The sequence below is a fragment of the Brassica napus genome, chromosome C6 (assembly GCF_020379485.1).
Source record: "Brassica napus cultivar Da-Ae chromosome C6, Da-Ae, whole genome shotgun sequence".
In the NCBI taxonomy this organism is placed as follows: domain Eukaryota; kingdom Viridiplantae; phylum Streptophyta; class Magnoliopsida; order Brassicales; family Brassicaceae; genus Brassica; species Brassica napus.
Window position 1 is genome coordinate 15,893,889 of NC_063449.1, and position 27,657 is coordinate 15,921,545.

The window sequence follows — 27,657 nt, forward strand, 5'->3', positions numbered from 1 at the left end:
ATCGACCTTGCGCTCATCTTGGCTAATCAAGGTACAAACCTCCATCGGTCTGTCAGATTCTATCTTATATTTTGTTGGTAAACGTTCTGAAATACTGAAATACATAATGTATGTTTTTTGCTCATCGTAGACATTGTTTGTTGCAGCCACACAAGGTTTGGTGACACCCACTCTTCTCCTTCTGTTTGTTGTTATCAGAATGCCTCCGAAAATAGCTCTCTTGAACTAGCTTCCATGAACAACAAAAGGTGGACGAAGAAGTCAAAAAGCTGGCTGAATATCAGAAGGTTTGGTGTCTTTCATCTTCTTATTCTCCCTTAACAAAGCCTTTTGTTGTTCATTAGTGCTTGTGTGATGACCTCTCAGACGCAAAAGGAGGAGCTCCATGAGAAAATCATGACTAGAAAGACAAAGAGATCAGAAACAAGCGATCGAGCTAGAGATCGAGCAGTTGAAAGGAGAGCTACCTGGACCTGTCACCTGCAAGAAGAAGAGACGAACATTAGTCATACTGTTAAACATAATGATGCTCAGACGCTCTTAGAACTGATCCTGAATCGATTTGGTTTAAGATGATCAGAATTTTAAAACATGAGTTATATAATAATTCATTATCTATTGCAATATTTCCAAGTAATGGAGGTAACTAATTTATAAAGAAAGATTATTTATCAGCTGAATAAGACACTAACTTTCAAATCCATCAAGTTACAAGCATTGGTCACGGTTGTTACAAGCATTGGTCACGTCTGTTACAAGCATTAGTTAATAGCATAAGACGTTTGTGTACATTATCAAGTTGGTCTCATCAGCATTCAAGTTACAAACATTAGTTGATCGAAAGTGTAGTTACCAATATTTAATGATTGGTATGTTTCAGTGACCGAATGATTGGAGGTACAACAGTGTGAAAACTTACAGCAAATGCAACAGAGAGGAACGAAGTATATACCTTTGCGAAGATGAAGACTCGTTGACGGAAACTCAAAAGCCAAGAAGAAGCTGTGCTGTGGTCGAAATGTTAAAGAAGAAGAGAAGTGGTGAAGAAGTTTCTGTGACTGTGAATATAAGAGATGAAGAGATCGAAAGAGAACCAGAAGAGACACGACCGAAGTGAATGAGTTCTGGTCACCGATCAGAGAAGATGAGAAGCATAGACAAGAAACCGCCATTGTTGGTGTCACCGAAGAAACGAAACGAGAAAAGTCAACCGGGCCACCCAATTATCCCGCATCCCGCTTAGGCCCAACCTGCTTCGGCCCAATACCGTCGCGGTCATGCCTGCGAGGCCCGCCAACGAACGGGCCGTAAAATCTGTGCCCAATCCCACCCCGCAATGGGTCTTTTCAGGCCAGGCCCGCGGGCAAGCCTCCACTTTGCCATCTCTAACTCGGTTTGTGAAATGTTTCTTTGTTTGCTCTTTACAATATTGTTATTTTTCCAACTAAGGTTCTTATGAAATGCTCTGTTATTGATGCTCTCGTTTTCTATTTGGTGCAGGTGATTTTTACTCAGATTAGCTTTAGTAGCTAACATATGTTCACGTGGCTGTTGTAATGGTTAAGAACCTTTGATTAACAGTCGGAAGCATAAAAAAAAACTGGTTTTTTGAATGTATGTCGGAGTACGTATGATACTCTAATCATAATGTACGTTATACTAACTTTATAACATTGTATCTACAATAACGTGTACGGTTTTAAAGTAACGTTAATGAAATGCTTTTGGGAAATAAAAATCTATATTATAATAGTTGAGTTTTTACTCACTCAGCGCGCCACATCAGTGTTTTGTGGGTCCTACTTTAAAAAGTGTGAAAAAGTGTCACGCCATGGCTCAAGCCCGGGTTATTGAGATATAAATACCAACATTTATACCACTAAGCTAAATGATATTTTGTATATTGTTGGCCGAACCTAATATATATTTATGAAGGTCGGAAGCTCTTGATTCTTCGGCTTCTTCTGAGCAGATCAGGCCTACAAGTGTATTATGGATTTCATTTTTAAATGAGATTCATCACGTTATATGAAAAAAACTCAAGTTTGCAATAATTATAGTTTTTCCATATTGTAAACTATTGTCGTTTAACATAAGTTTGAGTTCTTTTCATCATTGTCTCAAACAAGTTTGAGTTACAGAGTTGCGCTGTGTGTCTGTTCGTAATCTATTTTTTCATCGGTGAACTCTTCATGTCCCCATCTTAAATCGCTTGATCATAAATGTTCCTGATTTGTAGCCCCTCTGTAAACCATATATATATGATTCTCATCTTTCATGAACCCAATCTGCATCTCCACAAAACTCATTGATTCTTCTTAGCTTTAACCATCTTCTAGAAAATATTTCTCTCTGCCTCTCCAGTTCTTCAAACCGACGTCACGGCGTCCGTCACTCAACCTTCGAGTCTCTCCGTCTTGGTCGTAGTAGTCAGAGCATAGCCATTGGCTTCCTCCGCTTCTGGGATTCCCTGAACTTCAAGAAAAATAGGGAGTTTGTGGGAATCACGGTTCTTTTCCTTGATGAAAAGGTAAGTTAATCTTCGATCTATCACACTTATTTAACATAAATTTTTAATTGATTTCCTGATTCTTTGTTGAATAATATTAGTTGCAGATTCCGTGATTCATGGGTTTACTCCCGTCGGACGTGCTAATCATTACATGCCATCTTTGAAAGCAGATTCCATTGTGAAAGTCGATCGTTTTGAGGTTGCTAGGTGCTCAAGCATGTACAAGATAACTGATCATCCATTCCTCATTCGTTTCATCTCACTAACCATTATTGATGAAGTCATCACAGATGCTCCTGAGATCAATCTCCAGTCAAGATTAGACTGTTCGACAATCTCCAAGTGACTGCGAACACAAACCCATAACTCCCAGGTATATTATCACATTGCATCTGGGTTTATATTATGTTTCGATATCATAACTGATATTTAAACACGCAGATGTAGTTGGGAAAATCCGTATGTCCAAGGATCTGAACTCACCAAAGAAGCAACTCGAGTCGTTATCCGTCTCCTCATTGATCCGTAAGAAACAATCAACACATAATTCCCTTTATATTACTTACTGTCTATATTGTGCTAACATCAATAATCAAAAATATTTTCTACCCAAGATTTGTGGTCGTCTATTTATATCCCTTACTTATCAATCTAATTTTACACAAATCTTTATTTTACAGCTTAAAAGAAACCACAATAACCCAAACAATCAGAACACCAAAAACTAGAATCCCAAAAAAAGACCAATCATTAATGATCACCTCTCTTTTTGTCTAATCTTACAAATAAACTTTAAAATAAATATACCAAACCAATCAACTCAACTAAAACTCAACGACACATACATTGAGACATCTAAACAAATACAAACTATACGGCCAGCTATTTAACAATTTACAAACTTACTTTCGCAGATGCTTACGAAGAAGACGAAGACGACAACCAAGATCAGTGAAATTACCTAAACAAAAAAGCAGAGTAAGTTACAAACTCTGATAAATACAACTAACAATGATTTTGTTTACAAATAAAAGAGAAACAAACACAGCCATACCAGGAGATACAAGAGACAATCCCAACATACACAAAGGCGGAAACAACATCTCCACCTGCTCACTCCTCTTGTCTTATGAAAATAGTTTGCATGCTCAATGTCAACATGCCAATGCTATTGTCTTCTTATTAGAAATACATATATTCGTTTAAAACCCATTAAGGCTCAAATACTAATTGTCACTCATTTTTATAGTTATTTTTACAAGTCTTCATATATTTGTTTTAAAGATCCGGTAAAAGCAACAAGTCTAAAAATAAAAAAACATATAACCAACATAATAAGAATAAAAAAAATTATTACTTAATACACAAAACTAAACCGGAGAAAAAATATCCAGAAACAAAAGGTACTCTCAACAATCTTAACATAATTTATGTAATCTCAACAGTACAAGTAATAAATTAAAAAGATAAACAAACAATAAGTCTTAGTGACATAACAAACAACACCACAAACTATATCAATAACATTACTAACACAGTTTAGTCCTTCATGAGTGGAGAACAATGCATACACAGTTCATTATCACAACTCTAACCCTATAACAATAAAAACTTGAGAAACAATGATCAACCCAAAACGCACAATTCACAGCTACAATAACCCTAACAAATATTGAGATGAAACAAGAACTCTGTCCACAACCCTGCGCTTGCGTGGGGGCAATGCCCCTAATTAGACTAATGTTTGTCTAGACTCTTTCTAAGAGTGACACGTCAGCAGTAAGAAAAAGAGGGAGTGACACCTAAACAAGTTTATTTTGTAATTAATACAAAATTGAGATTACAACTTTTTAAGAGATCCTCAAATCTTTATATATAAAGTTGGCTTTTTCCATTCTTATGACATGTGGAAGGGGGGTTTGTTGACATGTGTCATCATGTTTTTTTTTTGTATTTAAATTCTTTTTCTTTTAAATTATTGCAATTTTCTCCATCAATTTCTAATTGTGTATTATCTAATCCTTCTCACACTTATTGGTCTCTAAAATTCAAGAAATAAATAAAATAATATAAATATATTTTAAATATTTAATTTATTCATACCTAAAAATAGCAAGACTTTTCATCATTTTATTATTTTTACTAATTTTTATTATTTCATTTACAAATTATATTTATTTCAATATTAGTATCATAAGATAATCAAATTAAGAATAAGAAACTAGACAACCAACACATAAACTAAAAAAGTGGGCCAAAGGGAGAATAATAATCTAAAGGCCAAAGCCACCAAAAAGCAGGAAAATATATGCCTAAAACACCGGAATCACAACCAGTAGCTAAAAAGAAAGAAACACCTCACAGACTAAAAAAGAACATACAATACGGCATGCAACTGAAAAACCACAAATCTCTGGATAGAAGGGACCAAAGCTCCAAGAGACTAACTCCGCACACCTATACCAAGGAAAACATGGAAAGAAAAGAAACAATTTGAGAGAGGGAGAATGGAAGACAACCACCAAAAAATCAGAGACTAAACTTGAGACCAGAAATAACCTTCCAAGCCCACATAGCATACACGAACGAAAACATTATCCAAATCTCGACTGGCAAACATGGTGAAAGGGAGAGCCACCAGAGATGCGATGAAAGCTGCAAAGAGATGCGAGAATAGAGAGGGAAAGGGAGACGGAGCGAAATCAGAAAACTATGGAGCCTTCCTCGAGCTATATATGAAAGAGAGCATAGAAGTCAGAACACCAAAAACTGGATCTTGAAAACCAAAACGAGCAGAGACTATTGACGGTAAGCCAACGACGAGGAATACAAAATCAAAGACGAATAAACTCTGACCCAACTAAGGAGATGCAGTTCCTAACATCAGCTGAAATCTAAGGAAGAAGAGGAGCAATCAATATTGACTGGCACAGCCTACAATGCTGTGGGAAGCAACCGAACAACTGAAAACTCATAAACCCGATCTGCAACAAATACCATATAATCTCATAGGTGAAGAAGGCAAGAAGAACAAGAGAAAAATGTGAGTCTTTTTCCGGTGATGGTGAGAAGCACCGCACACCAGATTTGTAACGAAATATATAGACGGTGAGGGCTCAAGTTTAAAATATGGGGAGAGGGCAAAAAACATCTTAAAAATTATAATTTTCAAAAATATGAAAAAAATATAATACAATTTTAACGATGAAACCGTTAATCTTAGAATCAACAAATGCGTAGATGCAAAGTTAATGAAATTCAATATTAGTTTACGTTAGAGACTCATTTGACTACTAACAAGTAATATACACACAACAACACATTATTAAAAAAAAAACAAATGCAAAATATATTAACTTATCACCTACTACATAACAAACTAAAAACATCAAATAATGATCTTAACAAATAAAAACGATAACATAATTACATTATCCAAAAAAAAATCATGCTCATAGCAATAATAAAACAATATTCCACGCGAAGCGCAGACACCCCCTAGTATTATATAAAGGATATGGTCAACAAGAACCATAAAGTGGAGATTTGAGAATTGATTCTCACATTATGTTACAAAGAAATTATAACTGAGTTTTTTGTATGCTTAATTGTGCATAATAATGATATTAATATCAAAAGTTAAGATAAATATTCCTTTTTACTTTGTCAACAAAATTCAAATTAGAATTTATAAAAAATAATAATCTTATGATCCGTAGGCCTATTAACCATCCCGAAACCTGAAACTAGGGTACGGTCCGATATCTCTTTTTATACTACAATGTGGACATTTAACAAATATTATTTTAACCTTTACAAGTAATCCATTTTGAACCAACATTTCTCATTGATACATTAAAACTGAACATTTTCTACTGTCAAGTTAACAGTGGTAATTGTAGTATTTAGAGGACTAGTCTATACTTTATTCTTATGAGTTTCAACTTAGCTAAAACTAAAAGTGGGGTTTGAATTAAATGGTGACGTGCAGGTATAGTAAATGATTGCAAAGAGTAAATTCAATATTAAAGAGAAGCCAATCTAGGGTTTCTCATCGGGTGTTGATGCTAAACCAAACATGTATTCAAGCGCAATGTAGCAAAATCTAGAACACGTATCACTCAAGTAGAACAGCCCACTGTCGTGGTGCTGCTCCCTTTGCGGTTCGACCTTGACACCTAAACTCTCGTTTGGATCAAGGATCGACTACAAGCAATAGAGATCAAGTCCGATAGGTTCACCGAGCACCCTAATATCTACTTTCGCTGACTAGGGATGCTCGGCTCATTCACTCAATATCAAGCTATCGACTACATGGTTAATGAGCAGTAAGTGATCAGGTTAAAGCTAGCTTTAAGAACAGAGATGAACAAAGACACAATATGCTCGCTTATTTATGTTTAGCTTTTACGATCAACACCCTAGAACCCTAGACAAGCTAGCCGACTACTCAGGATGATCTTCTTGGTGAGAAGAGGAGCCGTCTCCCTTACAATAGCAAAATCCAATTATGAGTCTTAGTCCTCTTGCAAAATATAGCGTAAAAAGACAATAAAGATAGGGATGGCTTTTTATATGGAGGCGCCATCGACTTCAGAGGAGGGTATAAATGATTAGGGCAAATCTTTGAAAGATATGGAAATTTCCATAAATGTCGGGAACAATCGCCTGGCTGCTCCTTGTGGGATCAACCGTCAGACTGCTCCACATGATTGTTCCTCGGGGAAAGACTCCAATTCTTGCTCCTTTCTTCACGCTTCTTCCTTCAACTCTTTAGCCTACTCCAGACTTGAAATGACTCTAAAAGGACTGGACTAACTCGATAAAACATTGAAAACAAGTTAGAAAGCATATGCACAATGGTGCCAAAAACACCATATATCACTCATTCAAACCAACTCCGGTTTTGACATGTGATTACACTACTTTATAGTATCTAACATTCGGTTATTCCGACGAACGTCTTCGCTCGGAAACTAACCGAGTAATGGTCTTAAACCATTTTGTCAAAAATAAGTTCCAACAATCCCCCATATAAATCGAAATGATTTTAGACACTAGATGACTTGATACACTTGACTTCCTAAACAAGACTCCACTAAAGGACTATCGAGAGTACAAGCGAAAAATCCACTGCATGATGAGTTGGTAGAAATTTTTCAGCCTTGAACCAATCATTGTTAATATCCATCGGATTTACTCGGCCAGGTAGTGAACAAGATGTCTTAAACCACCCGGGCTTTGATGTAAACTTAGACAATAACTATAACACATCTTCATTCTCTCATAGAACTAGGTTTTCTGTTGTGTTCATTTTGGCTGTGAATTAACATGCCTGGTTATTCATGAGTAAACTTGGAGAATATAACATTTCCTTCATTCTCCTAGAAACGGCTCCATTTCAGACTCACAAGGTGATTTGCCATTAGCTTTGTTTAAAGGAGCATCATTACCTACTCCACTTGTTTCCTCTATTTCTTACATGTAGTACTATTTAATCATCATAGGAATTGGTTATAGACCGATGTCTGACAGTGCTTTGGACATGTTTAGTTTGTCTCAATTGTCTCCTTGAACTTATTTCTTGAGATCTCCAGTTATTTAGGTATAGTTACCGCCAAACCTCATCTTAATTCATAGGCTTTACTCTTGATGATATAAAATTTTGATTTCATGAAACACCTTTAATAAATGGATCCTAGGTTGTCAGCATAATGAACATAATCTCTTGAGATTGGTCCAACTTAGATCAATTGTCTATTGATTTTGTCATTTTTTTTTCAAGATACAATTAACCATTGTACACAAAACTCAATGCATGAAACTAGTTTGTTTTTAAAACATATACTCACTAAGTCCATGTGGCTTCATGCGAGCGATTTTATGTAGTAATCAATGATTCTTCTACATTTCTTGAGATAACTCAAAATATGCATATTTTGTATTCAATATCTCTTAAGACTAAAAAAATTGATTAACAACTCTTTTAGATTTAAATGAATAAATGCAATTTTGAAAAATATTACGATTTCTAAAAAATGTATTTCTATCTCAGAAATTCACATTTGTATCACGTATAACCATTTTCATAATTCTCTCTTGTTGGATTGATTTTGTGAATCCAACTTGTATGTTTTAGATTCTTCGAAACACAATTTTTTGTTTATAGAAAATATATATATCATTATTCATTACAATATATTATTTGTGCCATCAAAACATTATTCTATATGGTTATTCTCAACCATATTGACCTAATAAACTACTATACACATGTCAATTTTTGTACCACTGGTCTAAAAATTAAAATTAAGCATTGATGGAATATGAATGTTTTGATCAATATCAACAAAAGAGTGGCAAACAATTTCATATGTGGAAAACTTCTCCTATACTTATGACTCACAAAATCCATTTCTAATTTTCTATCCATACCATTTGGTCCCTTGAGAATCAAAGTGTTGTTTATAACTATGGTATCAGCATACTTGAAACTTGAATCTTTTTTCCTTTTCATGGTTGAACATGTACTTGATAATTAAATTAACTAGGGATCGTTACCCGCGCCAAGGCGCGGGGTTTTTGCATTTTAATCTATTTTTGTCTCTTGCTTACTAATTTAGCAGTCAGTTTTTCAATGCATTTTATCTTTACCATCTCCTCTTGTCTTGTTTACATTTGTTTTCACGTTCTATCGTTTGATTTGTCTTATTTTTGGCTTGTGTAATAACTTAACCCTGCTCATTCTTCTTTCATTCTTTATTGATTGATATTTTTATCTCGCTTAGCTCTGTGTTGCCACTAATTTGCTCGAATCATTTTTCATCATCTGCTTCGTATTCTTTTCATATTCATTAACTATTGTCTCCAATCTATTTAAATCCTAAAAATCCTACATGTTCTTTTGTTTATTAAATCACATATTAAATATTGTTGAAACTGTTTATTTATTCTAATAAATCTTTACGATTATAACTAAGATGATATGGATAAAAGGCTGATTATAATTTAGTTGAAATTAAAGTCTAAAGTAGAAGTTATTAAATTTGCAATCCTTCTTTTTGTCATCCAAGATAGCTTTAGTCAAATCAATTATATCGATTTAGAAAACCCATAAGCTATTTCAATCCCAAACAACCAAAAAACATGCACATTTGTTATTGACGCTGCGGCGGGTTTCCTTTACTATAAACATAATTGCTTGTCACAACTGTTAATAAACCCCAATGTGTTTACAAAATCTACCCATATAAGAGTTTCATACTCATTTTTCTTTCTCTAGTCATCTCCTATGTTAGTAGCTATCATAATACAATCATCAAACAAAGGACATATCTCTTGGTTCCATATAGAATATGCAAAATGACTGTTTTCTGCAGACTCCATGATCACTGAGTATTATAAATATCAAACTCTGTCTATGGTCTATTTATATGTTGAGGAAATGCCTCGAAATGTAGCTTCCAAATAATGATTTCCAGGTCAACACATTGCATGTTAACCTCCACAATGGGATCAGGGGATCTGCAGATACCGCTACATGTCGAGTCGAACGCAGCTACACATATGTTCCATGCTTGTGCCTTTCATTCACAATCTGCAATTCTCTCAAGAACCAGAATCAATGTTAAATGAGGTAAAAGTTTTAGAGTCACAACAGACTTTGTATAGCCAAGCCAAATAAACCAAGCACCCAACGTAACATCCCCACTTGCCTATTTGTGCAGAAAATGACTTGATTGAATATACACTCCGACCTTCATAAATATATATTTTTTTCAGTCATCAATGTACAAAGAATCCTTTAGCTCAGTGGTATAAATGTTGTTGTTCAAATCACAGACTTGACACTTTTTCACACTTTTTAAAAGTGAAACCCACAAATCGCTGACGTGTCGCATCAGGAATGATGCAACTGCCCTATTATAACGTAGATTTATTCCAAAAAAAAAAATCTGAAACAAGAAATCAAAACGTTACGTCGGTCATGATAACTAAAGCAAATAATTATCTTTAAGTAACCAAGTCAAAGCATTAGCACATTTTTGACTAATTTTATAACAAAAGTCAAGATACCAAGGCGAAATCTTTAAAGTCTAAACCATTAAAGAAATTAACATTGCAAAAAGATCAAAGCATCAAACAAAGATGTTCTTCCAATAATCTGCTAAATAATTATGCAAAGAATTGAACGATAACAATACTTGCTAAATTATATAACGCCTCTAATTTAAATCCGATTAAATTCTGAAATTAAAAATAATTAACAATTTAACACAAAAATCTATGCAAGCTAAAGAGGAAAAAGCTAAATGCGAGGATTAAATAATAAACTGAAACCGAAAAAAAAGAATATTAATTCACTGCAGATTAAACAATCAGATAAAAATAAAAATAAAACCAAGAATTTTTTTATTTTTTCTTTCCGGATCGATTAGAGGAATAATGAACACTTTCATTATAATGACTTTTCCAATTCATTCTGAATATAGATCAACATGTTCTTAAAAAAAACTTTTAACAAATATCAGTATTGTTAATGCAAAAATATAAATATTTAAAGATTTTATTAATGTAAAACTTTATTTTTCTATTTCAGTACAACTGATATTTGCAAAAATTTAAGAACATAAATTCAAAACTACCACACCGAAATAAACTAATAAAGAAGAATTGTAGAATTGAGATGATAAATCTGTTTCCTTAAATTTTTAAACGTTTCGTAGTGCGACGGTTTCGTAGTACTCAGATTCCCATGATACAACTACAGTGTTTTTATCTTCCAACACCGAAGATAGAATCTACATAACCCTTTTATGTGTTGTATAGAATCTAGATAACCCTTTTATGTGTTGTACTCTAAGACACAACAAGAAACTAAAAGAATAAAATCATATGGAAGATTTGGTATGAGTTGATTAATTAGTGTCCTTAGAATGAAAGGAAAGTGGCTCTTTTATAGCTCATATGGTCAACATGAACCATAAATTGGAGATTTGAGAATTGATTCTCACATTAATCATTTTGAAAAATATTAAGACTTATGCTACAAAGAAATCATAACAGATTTTTTTGTATGCTTAATTGTTCATAATAATGATACTAATATCATAAATTAAAATAAATATTTTTTTTTACTTTGTCAACAAAATACAAAGTAGAATTTGTAACAAAAATAATAATTTTTTGACCCATAAGCCATTAACCAAATCCCGAAAGCTAAAACTCGGGTGTTCAGTCCAATATCTCGTTTTTACAAATGTCATTTTAACCTTTACATTCAACCCACTTTGAACTTTCATTTCTCATTCAAACCAATTTCGGTTTTGACATATGGTTACACTACTCTAACATTCGGTTATTGCTTTCTGAAAAATGGTCATTTTGTAAAAAATGAGTTCCAACAGCAAATTAGTCCTGCTATAGTCTCCTCACGTTTATTCTTAATGACTATACGTTGTAATGACTTTAGAGATTGAAAGTTAAACCAAATCACATTAGTATAACATATAATTTTGCATATATACTATTAAAAGAAAGTCACTTTAAAGTTTTACTGTAAAAATATTGTTGGACCCACGTATAAATATTTATTGTATTTTTATTCTATCATTAATTATTTATACTATACAATATTTTAATATTTTACATGAATCCTATTATTACACCTCATTTTATGTAATATACTTTTTCACTAAAAATATTTTATCACCCAACGGTATGGTTGTTGTACAATAACATTATACACCATATCTTACACTTTATGATGAACCTACAATATTTAGACACCGGTTATTAAAATGAGTTAGCATATATAATACAACATATTATACCATGTCATCATACATTATATAGTTCCAAATATTTATAAAATAAAATTTGATAAAAAAAAACACTTTAGAAAACCATTGGTTAAAAAAATTATATATTACGTTAAATTAAATTTTATAAAAGTATTTATAATAAAAAATTGGTGTTTAATATAAATTTGAAATATATTAAAATCCCTATAAATCTATACTATTAAAATAATTAAAAATATGGCAAGTAAATCTTAAGTCTCACCAACTGAACAAATATAACACTTATAAAATATACACAAAATATAACAAGAGAGTAGGTCTAGGCATTTGGGTCTTTGAATCGGCTACAAATAGGTTTTTTCGGGTATGGCTCCTAGAAATATGGACCTAACTAGGTATTTGAAAATTTCTGGTTCGGTTCAGTTACTTTCGGGTCCAGGTGGGTTCGGGTTCATAATTCAAATACCTATAAAAACCTATCATTTTTGGATACGTAACGAGTCTAGATCGGTTCAAGTATTTAGGACCCAAAAAAACCTGAAATACCCAAAAACCCAAATGCACAAAAAATATTCAAATACCCAAAAAGACCCAAATTGTTTTCCGAAATATGATCCAAGGAACCGATAAATACCCAAAATATATTTTTAAAATTTAAAATTTTATCCTAAACCCGATACTATAACCATAAACCTGAACTCGAAACTTAAAAAATATTGGTAATGCCACAAATATATGAAGTACCCTATTATACCTAATGTACACAAAATATTTAGGTATTTTGGGCACCTATCGGGTCTGTAGGACTCAAACTTGAGCAGAGACCTGAGGGTCCAAAAAATACTCAATAGGCACTTTACGCTTGACCCGGATCCGAACAGAACCGGTATTTTCAGGTCAGTTTTGGTTTAGTTTTTCGGGCCCGGGTAAAATGTCTAGTCTTAAGAGAGAGTTACATAAGAGTGTACGTACAAAATGTCAATAAACTAATTCATATCTTATATAGTCTTTTTCAAAATATTCTTTTTGGTATAATATGACTTGTAACATAATTATGCACAGCCATCCGAGAACACTAATTTATATCAAAATTTGTTTAAAATAAACAATATTTTTTTAATCGCAGATCAAAATCTAGTAGGTTAATAAAACTAATGCATACTTATTAAATTTTCGTTTACAAGGTTTCTCAAAGACAATTTACCACTCGATTGGTTTCAAACTAAGTTGATGTGTTTACATTTCAAAACATGAGAAAACAAATAACAAAAAAAATCCATTTTTGAAATATGTAAATAACTTATAAAGAATATAAACACCAAATTCAAACCAAAAGTTTTTTTTCGAGTTTTCTCTTACAGTTAAATGAGTTTTTCCAAAGAAACTAGAACTAATGAACTCCCTTGTCAGAGTACCATGGTTGGTGTAAAAATTACTCCAAGTTTCTTTTTTGAACATAATTTCTACAAATTTTTAACCAAACTTTCCATTTGATACAGTTTTATTTACTGAAAAATATGATAGCATTTTTTTCCACCGGAATTCCAATATAATCAGTCCATGCGGTTAAACCACCAGGCTACCACGTCGGGCGGAGGAAAAAAAAACAATTACATAAGATTTTTTTTTGTATGATCAAAGTAAACTATCAAAAGGTTTTTGTTTCAGTTATGTTTTGGATTAGATTGAGTTCACATAGTTTATATTTTATTGTGGCCAACATGATGACTTAATGATGATATGTTTATGTTTTAAAACATGACATTAAACTAAGATGAACCCGATTAAACCGAACCGAAATACAAACCGATCCGAATACAAACCAAACGAAACTAATTGTGGTTTACTTCATTTGAGAAATTTTTAGAACTGAATTAACCATGACAAACTAAATCCAAACCGAACCGATAAAATACTTGAAGTGTCCATCCCCTATGTAATGAGTTTTTCACACCCCAAACTAAACCGTACCTAAGCCACACTTGATTATTATTAAATTAAATATCAACTCCTACTTGGATAACATAAATACACTGAGCGTTTATCTCAAGTTAAGCAATTGGCAATTAGGCAGATAATAAATGTTGAGACATAAAGTTGAACATAGAGTAATAGAAGACGTGAACACTTGCCTTTTTTTTGCTCTAAAGTCTCTCAAAGGAGGATCTCTATAATATTATTTGAAAAGTCAGTTTCCTATATGCCGTCGCGCTCTCGTTGATTATATTGATATTCTTAATGAATTTAAATTATTATTTAATTGACTTTACCAATATTTCTAGATTTTATTAACCTTGTGTTTTATTTTCTGCAAAAAAAAGAGGAAAATATCTATAAATCTTTATAAATCTATTTGAAATATTTATTTTTTCTGATATTTTTGTCATTATATTTTTTTTAAATTTCCTTTTTATACTGGTTTCTGAATCAAATATATATAAAAAGTAAATATTTATAAAATTTTAAAACGTGGATATATCTTATAAATAATTTGATTTCACAAAAAGTAAATTAACTATAAGATTGATATTTTTAAAACAATAACTTTCCTTTTAAACATTATATCAAACCACAAAATAAATATTCCTTTTGATGACTTTTTGTCACTTAAGTTTTTTAATTAACCTTCTTTTTATTTATTCTGGTTTCAAAATAAAAAAATATATAAAATAAATATTATAAAAATTAATATATATATATATATATGTATATATATTTATATTCATTTCATAATAAAGCAAAATCCACAAAAGAAGTTTGATATTTAAAAATAAATAATTTCCCCTTCGATGACAAAAAATAAAAAATAAAAATTTCCCCCTCAAAATATAACTCAAACAACATAATAGATATTAAAAGACTGAATGTATGTTCTCTATCAATACCTTTTATCAGATTATCACAAAAACAAAAACAAAAATAATTAACATAAACCAATATTCTTAATAAGCTAAAACTTTATTATACTTACCATAATTAAGAATTTTTTTATTTCTTTTTTTGCATAACTGAACTAGATGCAATTTTCCTAAGTCCTAACTAACCCGGTTTTATTATATATTTCATCAAATATAAATGTGATTAATATACTCAAAATTAGTGGTCTAAGTAATACTGTTAACCGGACCAATATAAATTCTTATACTTAAAATCAATGGTCTAACTAATATATCAACATATTATTATGTATAGTAATATTTTATTTATTTTATAAACAGAATTCTGAAATGACTAAAAACGTATAAATAAATAAAAATATTATTAACCAATTATTTTAATTGAGATTCGTTTTATAGAATTTATATATGTCAGTGAGTTTTCAACAGATTATTGTTATGCTCATATTTTTATGTAACTCTGAATTGATCCCACTTTAATTAGTTTCTCAAAAAACATATATAAAATACTGTTATTTTCATTAAAACAATTTACAAATACAAGTTAATAAACCAAAATAAATTTAACTAACAAAATTAATCAAAACTCTAAATCTTTTTTGAGCCATAAAATATTGTTTAACTTGGAAAATTATATATAATCTAATATAATCAAATGAATACTGAACCAACGAAATATTCAGTACACAAAATCACATATCTATTTAGAAGAAAAATATAATACTATTTAAAATAATCATATATAAATAAAATACAAAACTGTAAAAAAAACTACAAAATAATTTTAAATTGAAATATGACATAAAGCAATTACTATGATTTGATCACTTTGTAAATATTAATACATGTGCATGAAGAAAATCATCTAGTACATCATATGTGTATATGTGTATGCACCATCATAACGAAGACCTTATATGATGAGCTAAAGGAAAAAAAAAAACCTTAGATGATGGAACTAGGCGTTGACCTTCACTTTGTTAGCGCTCTCTTGTTTGGTGTTTTATATGTTCACATCAAATTTAAGAACTTTGACAGTGGCTCATAATTTATAATATAACTGGTGGTTCTGGTTGTCGTTTGAATCTTTGAAACCGGAACATGTCATCTACTAATAAACCAACAATTGGAAGACTTTTACGGATGACTTTCGGTGGTCTATTTGTGTGGGTCAGTCGATTTTTTTCGACTAAATCAGCATCTGATGTATATGCTTAACTGGTTTGTGCTTTGTAAGGAGAGTCACGAGAGGGTAAATCGCATTCCCCATTGATGAATCCTAAGTACTCGTTTCCTCTATTTTCTCTGTTTATGTCTTGATAATATATGTTTACTTTGCCACTCTGTTGAGACCTTCTCCATTCTACTTTTTTTGTGAATTTTTGTATGGCTCTTTAACCTTGATCTCCTTACATAACATTTAACTTCTTCTTCAAGAACAAGAGTAACACTCTATTTGTCAAACAACACATAACACATGAACTTAAAGCGACTCTAAACTTTTAAGTCGCAAAGTATCGATAACAGAAGTTAAATAAAGGAGACATCCGACACAGAAATATGAAGATAGTTCCGTAGTAAAAAACATATAATCTACCTAGCCCTTGGGCTCACTTCAGTACCAAAAGTCAAGCTCACTTCTATAGAACTCTTCGAGTCCATGTCCCTACTGGCACCTCCCCTTGAATTTTCAGCTGCAAGACATTCATTCAATCCGATAACAACTTGCGACATCGTAGGTCTTCTCGCTGAAGAAGGATTTAGACAAGACATTGCTAGTTCAACAGCTTTCCACACAGAACCAGAATCATAATCTCCATTTAGAGTGGGATCCATAATGCTTATGATGTCTCCTTTTGTAAGCATTAACCCCACCCATTCTGCTATATGTGGCTTTTCACGGCTTTGGTCTATCACAGGTTGGTTTGTGATGATCTCCAACAATACTATCCCAAAACTATAAACATCACTCTTTTCTGTCAGCCAATTTGTTCTATAGTATCTGCAAAACAAGATATACAATAAATTTTTCATATTTTTTCATACGAAAGAGAATAGAATTTCTTAGTCGATAGTACTTACTCAGGATCAAGATATCCAGGAGTTCCAGCAACAACTGTCGACACATGAGTTTCACCTTCGATTGGGAATGATCTTGAAAGACCAAAATCAGCAAGCTTGGCCTCAAAGTGTTCATTCAACAATATATTTGTGGTTTTGACATCTCTATGAACCATTGGTGGTTTGCATCCATTATGTAAGTACTCAAGTCCTAAGCCACAACAATCATTTTTAATTAGGCTCTCAAAAGGATATCAAGTAAACATGAATTAGAAAAAAACTTAAGGTGGGTAATGTTTAAACTAACCTTGTCCCGATTCAGAAACTATTTTAAGTCGAGTTCCCCAATTCAAAATAAAACGGTTACGTGTTCCTGTATTTGAAATAACAGATTGATATCAAAGTCTTATGTTACACGCATAGAACTAAAACAAGACATTTAGTTATTATTTTACCTGACATATGTTCCTTTAAATCTCCATTGGACATGTATTCATAGATAAGAGCCATGTTCTCTCCTTCGTCGCAATACCCAACAAGATTGACCAAGTTCTTGTGATGAACTCTAAGAAGAAGTTCGACCTAAACACCAAGCCATGATTCACAAGCTCAAGTTTAAAATATTGTTGAATCATTAAATGTTTTCGTACGAGATACTGATGACTGTGAAAATTTACCTCAGCTTTGAACTGTTTATACCCTTGAGATGATGAATGGGAAAGTATCTTAACTGCTACTTGTTTTGTATCATTCACAAAACCATAATATACAATTCCAAACCCTCCTTTCCCAAGGATTCTTTGGAAGTTATTTGTCATTGTCATAACTTCTGAGTAACTAAACCTTTTATTTTCTGTCATAATTGCCGGTTCTGATGATCTACCATCTGACGCTTGAATATATGAGGGTTGTGGCCCTTAAGGTTGCAAGGAAAAAAATTTAGTCAAGACTTAGTGAAACTTGAGATGTATGTTTGTTATGATATTATTCTTGACTTTATTTATTAGTACCTTCAAATTTTGATGCTTTTTTCTTTCTGAGAACAAGGAACATGACGAATGCACCAATAATAACAGCTACTGAAGCAATTGATGCAACCACTGGTACAATGATACTCTTTTTCTTATGTCCATCCTTTCTTTTGTTCACACATGAACCAGCTGTGCAAAGAAGATGAGGGTTTCCTTCAACACTACCAAATATAAGTGTTATTAAGATACCAAATAGTATATTAACGGGCTGATAAGTATCGGAAACAAAAAAAAAACTTACTTTAACTTCATTCCTTTCTTCTGAAGAAGTGAGCGAGGGACCGATCCAGTTAAGTTATTACCACTTAAGTCTCTGTTGGAAAAGATTATGCGTCAAAACAAAAGCAATCATGTTTAGGAGAAAGCTTAGCCAAAAAAACGTCAAAACAATAGTGTCTCTATGAGAAACTTACATGGCCAAGAGTGATTTTATGTCAGCTAGAAATCCAGGTATTTCTCCAGTCAAATTGTTATTTGACAAGTCCCTACAGTTAACAATTGAGACATATTAACCCATCCAATATGATCCATTTCCAAAGGCTAAGTAATTTTTTAGGCTTGGACAGCCATGCATATATACATACAATTTTTCAAGGTGGGTAAGATTTTGAATGGCTTGTGTGATGATCCCGGTTAATCCACTTGTAGATAAATCTCTGGAGAAATTAAATGTGAGATTTCTAATTCGATAATTACATGATTAAGAAATTAACGTAAAGTAAATGATTATCTTACAAGGAAGTGATTATTGGTGGAGTCGAAATATCTGAGTTATTGCAGTTTAGACCATCCCACAAAAATTGTTTGGGTACACATGGATCTCCTTGCCAACTGATTCTATTTAATCCATAAATATCTTGAACATTCTTGATACCAGCAACTACGATTGTAAAGCTTGATGGTTTCATAAATCAAAACAAAACACAAATATTTGTCCATAATATCAGGAATGTAAATGGACATACCGTCATCTTCATTTGTCTCCATTTGCGGGAAATCAATCACGGTGAAAGCCTCGATAGCATTCAGGAGAGGTGGAAGAGTTGATTTGGACGTCTTCAGAAGCTGCAAAAGGCATGCCCCTCCATCGCATTGCTCTGGTGTTATGTCGAATATGGTTTGGGTCTTTAGCGGCTTAGGACTATATGGTCCATATGAAATTTTCCCATTCATTGTTATATTGAATTCTCTTGTATCGTTGGCCCTTAGGGTCTGAAGCTCGGCAAAGTGCATGTAGGAATAAAACTTCGTAGTAGATGGCTCTATAGTCCATGTAATGTTTAATGTCGCGTTAGGGTTTAGGGGCGTTACTCCCGTTGACATTACACCTTTTGGCAGTTCATAAAGATTACTAGAATTTACATTCAAATTTGTAGTTACTTGTGTCCAGGAGTTCGCCACGAACATCGGGTACCATTTACGATCATATATATCATCCGGGTACCTGGCACAATATTGAATTGCAATACATTATAAACTAACCGAAGGTTTTCAATCATTCAAGTGAAAAAATATTGACATGTGAAACTGAAATATTTTTCTTTATCAAAAAATAAAAATTTTCGTTATTAAATTTTGAGATTATAAATGGAAAACGAAAAATGCAAACGATGTTTTTGCTTTTTAAGAATGGCTTTCGCGTGTGCTAAGTTTTTAACTAAAAGAGTAAATATTGTGGGTTTATTTGAAAAAAAGTACATACACTATTTAAACATTTAAACATAAATATGCAAAAAAAATTAAAAAAGTTGAAAATGTTATAAGCAATCACAAACACCAATCAAGGCCTATGTTTATGTTATATGAGAGTTTTAACTTGTTCTTACCGTATATTACGATCTGAGTTGCTAAGATACCTCCTGAATTCGTATTTAAGTGAGCCGCTTTGAGTAACGTACATACCTTTCTTCAATGGTCGTAGCTCCAAGACATTTATAAAGGGTATACTAATTCCTGTCTTAACAAGACATACCTGTAAAGAGTCGGTTTGCGTCACATGGATGATCTCCTCTATAGTATCATTACTGCTCATTGTTGTCCATAAGTTCGGACCCAAGTAAAGGTCAAAGTTTGGATCGACATTAAGACCATCATAATTTCCATATACGAATGTGGCCTTAATCAGATACTTGGTGTCCCGGGTAACATTTAGATTGTAGCAGTTTCGTAATCCGTCTGGAAAATATCTTAGTTTCAAAATCGGCTTAGTGTAGTCCGGTTCAAACTCCTTGGCGATTCTACTAGTTTTTCCACTCTTAACTAAATCGGCATCTGATGTATATGCTAAACCGGTTGGGAGTGAGTTGTAAGGAGACTCACGAAGGGGTAAACCGCAATCCACATTAATGAATCCTAATGAGATAATAGATGAAAAAATATCTTATAATCCAAAAAGAACCGTTGACGAAAACACAAATATATCATATACATTAAAATACAACAATTCTGTACGTACCGGTGGGATCTTGAGCTTGAACAAGCTGAACTATCAGCACAAAACTGGAAATGAACATACAACGTCTCTCCATTTTTCTCCTTAATGTCCAAAGGAGAGATCCTTTTATTTTTATATATCAAGATATGCATTTGAGCTTATGATTATATAAGCGACTTCTTAAAAGTCCTAAGTCAACTAAGATTAATGATGTGGGTCAAATAATAATATGTTTTCACGGTTCTTTTTTTTTAACACCATATGTTTTCGCGGTGCAAAATGATTTTATAAGTCAAGTACTTGAGAAAAGGAGACGTAATCGTTTACCCGGTGTTTCATTTACCCGGTGTTTCAAAAAAAAAAAAAAGTCAAGTACTTGAGAAAGAAATTACAAGAGGTTTAGAGCATGTTTAGAAACCCAAATGGGTTTATTAGATTTTCTTTGTTAAAAAAAAAATAAAAATAAAAAAGCAAACCAATCGCGGATCGCCACGAGTCAGTGTGGCTCGCGAACAGTGTAAGAAACTCACTAAAATCGGTTCTTAATTAGTAGTTTTTATAACCGATTCTTAAAGGTTTTGTAGGGGTCCACGCACTAAGAACCTCACTAAGGACCCCGGATAAACATGCTCGCCTGAGCCTTAGATTCTAAGAAAAAAAATATTAAAAAATCAGTAGGCTCCACACCATTTTTAAAACTTGTTTCTTCCTCCTCCTACGTAAGAGGCGAGTTTTGGAGAGGTTTTGGCTTGTTCGTGGGCCCCACCACACGTGACAGCCCATGGTTCTCTATTTTTTTTTTTTAGACAAAAAAAGATCCTAACAACCTAATTTAAATAGCTTGAGCGTTGATGATGCTCACAAACCCGTTGACTGACTCAATTCAAAAGAACACGCTGTAATCTTAGTTGACGTGGAAAAACGAGGAATAATTAAAGGAGACGTGTGTTCAAAAAAAAAAAAAAAAAAAAAAAAAGAGGAGACGTGCATCAAACTACAACCTTCTTACTTTCTCGTTGACTTTGACTTTTGTATAGCTGCACTTAATTGGTTGATCTGTCTCTTTGGTCTTTATCGTTCACTAATTAAAACTGCACCTTCAAATGTCAATGCTCACAAATAATTGAGTTAATGTATTAAATTATATATTCATTTTTGCATGCCAATTGTCAAAGTAACAACTTCCAATGATTTTTGTTGGCCGTAGTTTTTTAATCTGTACCCCAAATTGAGCTGTTAGTTGCTTGATATTAAAACTTCATATTGAGCTCTTTGTTTTTTCTATGAATATCTCTAAATAATTATATGGAACTAGGAGTTTCCGTTCGCCATGCGGAGAATAATAATTTTAAATATAATGTTTTTTAGTTTTAAAATATTAGTTTACATTTTGACATTATTAATTTTATATTTTAACTTCATTGATTTGAAAAAAAAACTATAAAGATATTTTTGTAACCATGTTTCTTTTTATTTAGTATAACTATTTATGTATAATTTAATTTTAATTTTTTATAAATTTAGGATTCCATTTTTATAAAATCATTTTAATTATTATTTATTTAAATATATCTGTTCTTCCTTATTTTTATATATGTCTTTATTCAAATACATAAATTGTAATAATTTGTGGATTTTTGTTGGTTTTAGTTAAATAAGTTAAAATGGTAAAAATCAATATGTTAATTAACCCAATAAACTGATAAACTTAAATAAAATTTATTCATTTAACTATCAGCAAATTTTTTATTTTATTAGGATTGCTTTATTTTTTGTATTTGTTAATGTACACTTAAAATTACTTTTGATTATATATATACACAAAATGTGATATATAAGTTAATGTAAAAAATATTTGTACTCATATTTAGTTTATTTTTATTAATTTGGTATATATATATATATTTTATTTTAATGGTAATATATGAGTTATTAGTTATTAATATATTTCAAAAGTTTTGCCAAAAATAAATATTTATGAAGAAAGTTTACTTTAATGATGAAGTAAGATTTATTAGTTGTTTCTATATTTAGAAAACTTTTCAGGGAAATATAAATCTTTATAAAGAAAATTATATATGTCATAATGGCATGTCATATTTTTTAAAAGCCATGTCATCTCTTTTTTGTTGATAATGACTGTGGTGATGACACATATACAAATCAATTCGCAAATAATTTATATTCGATTTTCCTCAGAATTATTTAGACAAGTTGTATTTTCAAGAAATTTCTTTTAAAAAATTGCTTAAGAAAAATTGTTTCTCCTATAACTATTTGGGGAATAAGCTACTTCTAAAAATGTTAAAACAACTTTAATAAAACACCAAAACATTAATTTTGATGTGATTTATCTCCAATGAGACATTAAAAATGACACCATCCCATCAAATTTAGTAATTTTTGAATAACACCAAAATCATCATACCAATTATTAAAATAATCTATTTTATTATTTTACATTTAATTATATATTAGCACTTTTGTTTCTTGTATTTTTGTTTTCACATTATTAAATTAAAATATTTTTATTTATATTTCAACAAATAATATAACTAATTGAGTATTATCATTTTTACCACTTTCTTGGTACTATTATTCATGTTTACCACCGGTAAAGATACATATTCAAAAATACATTTTTCATTAAGTGACAAAAGACTCTTATACCCTTGTTCTCTATATAATAATAAATAATTATTTAAATAAAAAGTTTTTTTGATGTATTCGAATTATACTTTCTCAAATTCGAACTTTTTTTATAAATTTCTATTTTTTTATTTTTTTCGAATTTTTTTTCATAATTTCTTTTTGAAAAAAAAAAATTATTTTTGAAGCTATTTTTTGAGTATTTATTTATTTATTAGAATCATAAATTTCACATTCCAAAAACCCTACCCCACCCGCAACTCTAAATGATAAGTCTAGATTAGTTAACCCTAGGTTATAAATGTATTTTTCCCTTTTTAAAAATGAGGATAAAAGTGGTTAGTGTAAATATGAAAAGTGTTATTATGAATGTGGTTTTTTTGAAAATTTCACTATTATCAGTTGCACCAAACTGTAACAAATAAAAGTTCATTTATGGAAAATTTTCATGTTTACCTATTTTTTGGTACTATTATTCATTTTTACCATCACTAAAGAAGTATTTTCAAAAATATCTTCTTCATTAAGTGACAAAGACTTTTATACCCTTGTTCTATATACATAATAAATAATTATTAAATAAATAAAAATAATAATTTTTTATGTTTTCAAATTATACTTTTCCAAATTTGAACTTCTTTATAATTTTCTTCTTTTTTTGAAATTTTTTTTTGAAATTTGTTTTTCAGAATTTCCTTTTGAAAATCGAAAATTATTTTTTGACACTATTTTTAATTTTTTTAAGTACTTATTTATATATTTATTAGAATCCTAAATTTCATATTCCAAAAATTATATTTCATCCCTCAACTCTAAACCCTAAGTCTAGATTAGTTAATCCTAGAGTTATAAATATTTGTTACCCTTCATTAAAAGTGAGAGTAAAAGTGGTTAGTGTAAACATGAAAAGTAGTACTATAAATATGGTATTTTGGCAATTTCCCTTCATTTATTATGTACTTCTAAAATATATAAATTTTATTTTTAGCTAATATTTTACATAAAATAACTAAATATAATTTGCTATAAATAATTTACATTTCTACATAAACAATGTAACATAAAATTACAAAACTTTGACATAGAAATATAATAAAATGATAATTAGTCAATAAAAAATAATAAAATATTAAAAATATTAAAAGTAAATTTAATTATATATATACGATAATGTTTTGGTGTAGAATCTGGTGTTATAGTTAGAATTGAAAGACTAGAGTTGAACACCAAAACACCAAATTTAATTTAATTTTAATATTATATTTGATGTTATGATTGGAGTTAGCCAAATCTCATATATATTAATTATCCTAGAGCATTACAACATCTTTTTGTAACCACGTGTCATCACTAGGATGATTTTTAAAATCTTGAAAAAATAAGTAGGTCCATATAGATATATATTATATTTTTATTAAATTAATTATCAAATTGATTAGTAATGTACAAAAGAATATTCTCAATTTTTTTCTTAAATAAAAGGTACAAAATAACCTAATGTGATTAAAATATATATGATAATTAATGGTTATGAATAATACATATTTGGTAATAATTTTTGTATCGTCTCTCTTTTTTGTTTAATTTTAAAAGAAATATAATAAAAAATTATATTTTAAATTTTTTAAAACGACTATACATTATTGAAAATGGTAAAAGTCGCATAGTGAATATTTTGTGATCAATGGTTTAAATGTTTTTGTTTAAGCAAGACAAAAATGATCATAAATCGTATGAATATGAAGTTTTATTAATAAATATTCATATATATATATTAATATCATTTAAATTAAATTATATACTATATAAAAATATAAAAATATGTTAGTTTCAAAATTTGCATTGAAAAAGTAATGAGATCTTAATATTTTAATTTTTGAAATTTTTATTGAAAAATATGACATTAATATTTATGTGATTAATGGTTTAAATTTTTGTTACAACAAATATATAAATGTTAATAAAATCATATGAGTAGGAAGTGTCAATAATAAAATTTTATATTAGAATATTATATATATATATATATATATATATCAAAATCACTAAATATACCTATAAATTAAATAAAATTATTTTTTTGATATATTTACCAAAAACATGATTGTAAATAAACAAAAGATGTTGGTTTTGATTTACATGCTTACTCTAATGTATATATTTTTTATGTATACAAATTATTTTTTAAATAGGTAGTTTCTAATATGTTATTTGATCATGAAAATTCCGGAAATACACTTCTTCAAATCGAAGTGATTTTTAATATTGGAAGCACTATATATATATATGTTTTTTCTTTCAGGTTAAATAGTTTAGTCTTGGTTTCTATTTCTAAAAAATTATTAATGAAATATCATGATAAGATTTCAATCACCTCCTTTTGAGTTTTTTTCTAGAACTAGATGATTTTGTTGTTCTAGAACTAGATGATTTTTTAGACCAAATTGGTGAATATATACTACAAAGACATTTACATTTCGAGTCTGCATTATATCCTATAACAGCTTGATATATATGATTTGAACACTAACCTATGAATAGAGTTTGTCGGTGATTTTCTTCAAATTTTTTATTCTTAGATATGTATATAGAGTGCAACTAATTTTTACAGATGTCCATCTTTTTATACTGACACTTATGTAATTCACCGAATTCACAGAACAAGTTAAAAAAGAAAGAAAACTCATATCATTGAAACAAAAACGAAAACGAAAACACAACTTCATAGAGGTAGAAAATGAAATCATTTATGGAGAGTCAATAGTAAATAAATCGAGAGTAGAAAACTTAATCCCCATTCATCATTTTACAATTGATGTTGCCTATCTTGTTTTGCTGATTTGTGTCAGCCGCAAAACTTAATTTTCTTTTGTGCATATAAAGTCTTAAAAATAATTAAAATAAGCTATAATATGTTAACTTTTCAACAACGATGATATATTTAAAAGACCAACATTTGTATTCGACATTTTTACAATCGATAAAGATTGTAATGTTGCAAAATGTTAAAACCATTTAATGAACAAACATTAGTATAAAAAACGCACTATGTGCAATGGTGCTGGCTATCATCAATATAACTTAGTAATAAAACAGAACAAAGTATCATAATAGAGCATCGTGGTCTTAATCATTGGTTCTTCCATTGTACGCTTGTATATATATATATATATATTTATGGGGTTGAGCAGGGAGAGTGAGAGAGAGAAGCCAAATGTTTCTTGCCATGTGGGTGTGGCTCTTTCAAGCAGAACATTTAACATACATCTGAACTAATGTTTCTAAATGTTCGAAAAAAGGTAGAAACTCCTTTAGTCTAGTGGTTTAACTAAATGTTTATTAATATTTTTACATTAGTAGGTCTAAGATTCAAAACCCAGAACATTGATCTCATATAGCGGTCCAGAGTGCCGTAACCATGCATATAATATTTCTCATCGTTAGGGCAGTTCAGAGTGGCACAGTCAGACGTATAATATTTCTCATCGTTAGGATGGCTCAGAGTGGAATAGTCAGACGTAATATTTATCATTAATAACATAATTAAACAGACGTTTAAAAAAGAAATTCTAAATTTTATTGAATCTTTACGGACTACATCAAATTATGGATAATGGTTCATTGCATATATATATATGAACCATCATGTTTACAATAGTTCTAAGAAAAGTTGGTCCATACTGAACAATAATTCACACTCTTTAACTAGATACTAGATTTTGATCTGTGCACCCGCACGGGTTTTTCATTTTTAATACAATAACCTTTATAAATGATCGAAGTTTTTAATGTGTAAACATGTGTTTGTCATTCATATTGTCTTCAGACGTTAAACCAATTTAAGTGATATATTTTTCTTGACAAATTTTTAATTTTCTTGATCTAAATTTTTTAAATAATTTGTATGTTTTAACTATTGAACCTAAAATTATTTTTAATAAATTTATTTTTCTTCATTTTGGTTCCATTTATAAATTATTTATTTGTAGATATAAATTTTGAGATGTGATATCAATTTTATTTTTTATTTTAATGTATTATATAGCTTTCTTAGTTTTATGTTATTTTAAATGTTTTTTCTTTTTTTTTTAATTTTTATAGAAATACATATTTATCGAATTCAAAATTTGAAATGAGTTAATGTTTCTTCTGGTGTAGATGATAACAATATATAATTTACATTAGTGTTTTATTAATTTATACTATGATTATATAATATAATTCGATCTTAATATATATAAATTTTCCATATATTGTAATATTAATTTTA

The 27,657-nt window shown here is 30.4% G+C and overlaps 1 protein-coding gene across 1 annotated transcript; it reads right to left on the reverse strand.

Annotated features, from left to right (window-relative positions):
• Positions 1-15,092: 15,092 nt before the first annotated feature.
• On the reverse strand, positions 15,093-21,987 carry LOC125588812 (probable LRR receptor-like serine/threonine-protein kinase At1g51820). Its single transcript, XM_048760648.1, has 13 exons — positions 20,760-21,987; positions 20,131-20,656; positions 19,270-19,748; positions 19,040-19,184; positions 18,889-18,960; positions 18,718-18,789; positions 18,546-18,617; positions 18,284-18,465; positions 17,951-18,189; positions 17,729-17,855; positions 17,581-17,646; positions 17,295-17,484; positions 15,093-17,214 (listed from the first exon to the last, which is right to left on the reverse strand). Exons 1-13 carry the CDS (start codon positions 20,830-20,832, stop codon positions 16,806-16,808), a joined length of 2,652 nt encoding a protein of 883 aa, XP_048616605.1. The 5' UTR covers positions 20,833-21,987; the 3' UTR covers positions 15,093-16,805.
• Positions 21,988-27,657: the final 5,670 nt, after the last annotated feature.

Coding starts and splice junctions, on each gene's coding strand:
- LOC125588812 (XM_048760648.1), bottom strand. CDS start 20,832: ATGGAGAGACGTTGTATGTTCATTTCCAGTTTTGTGCTGATAGTTCAG. Junction 19,185..19,269: donor GGAGACAAATGAAGATGACG/GTATGTCCATTT, acceptor TTACAATCGTAG/TTGCTGGTATCAAGAATGTT. Junction 17,485..17,580: donor AGTTTCTGAATCGGGACAAG/GTTAGTTTAAAC, acceptor GTTGTGGCTTAG/GACTTGAGTACTTACATAAT.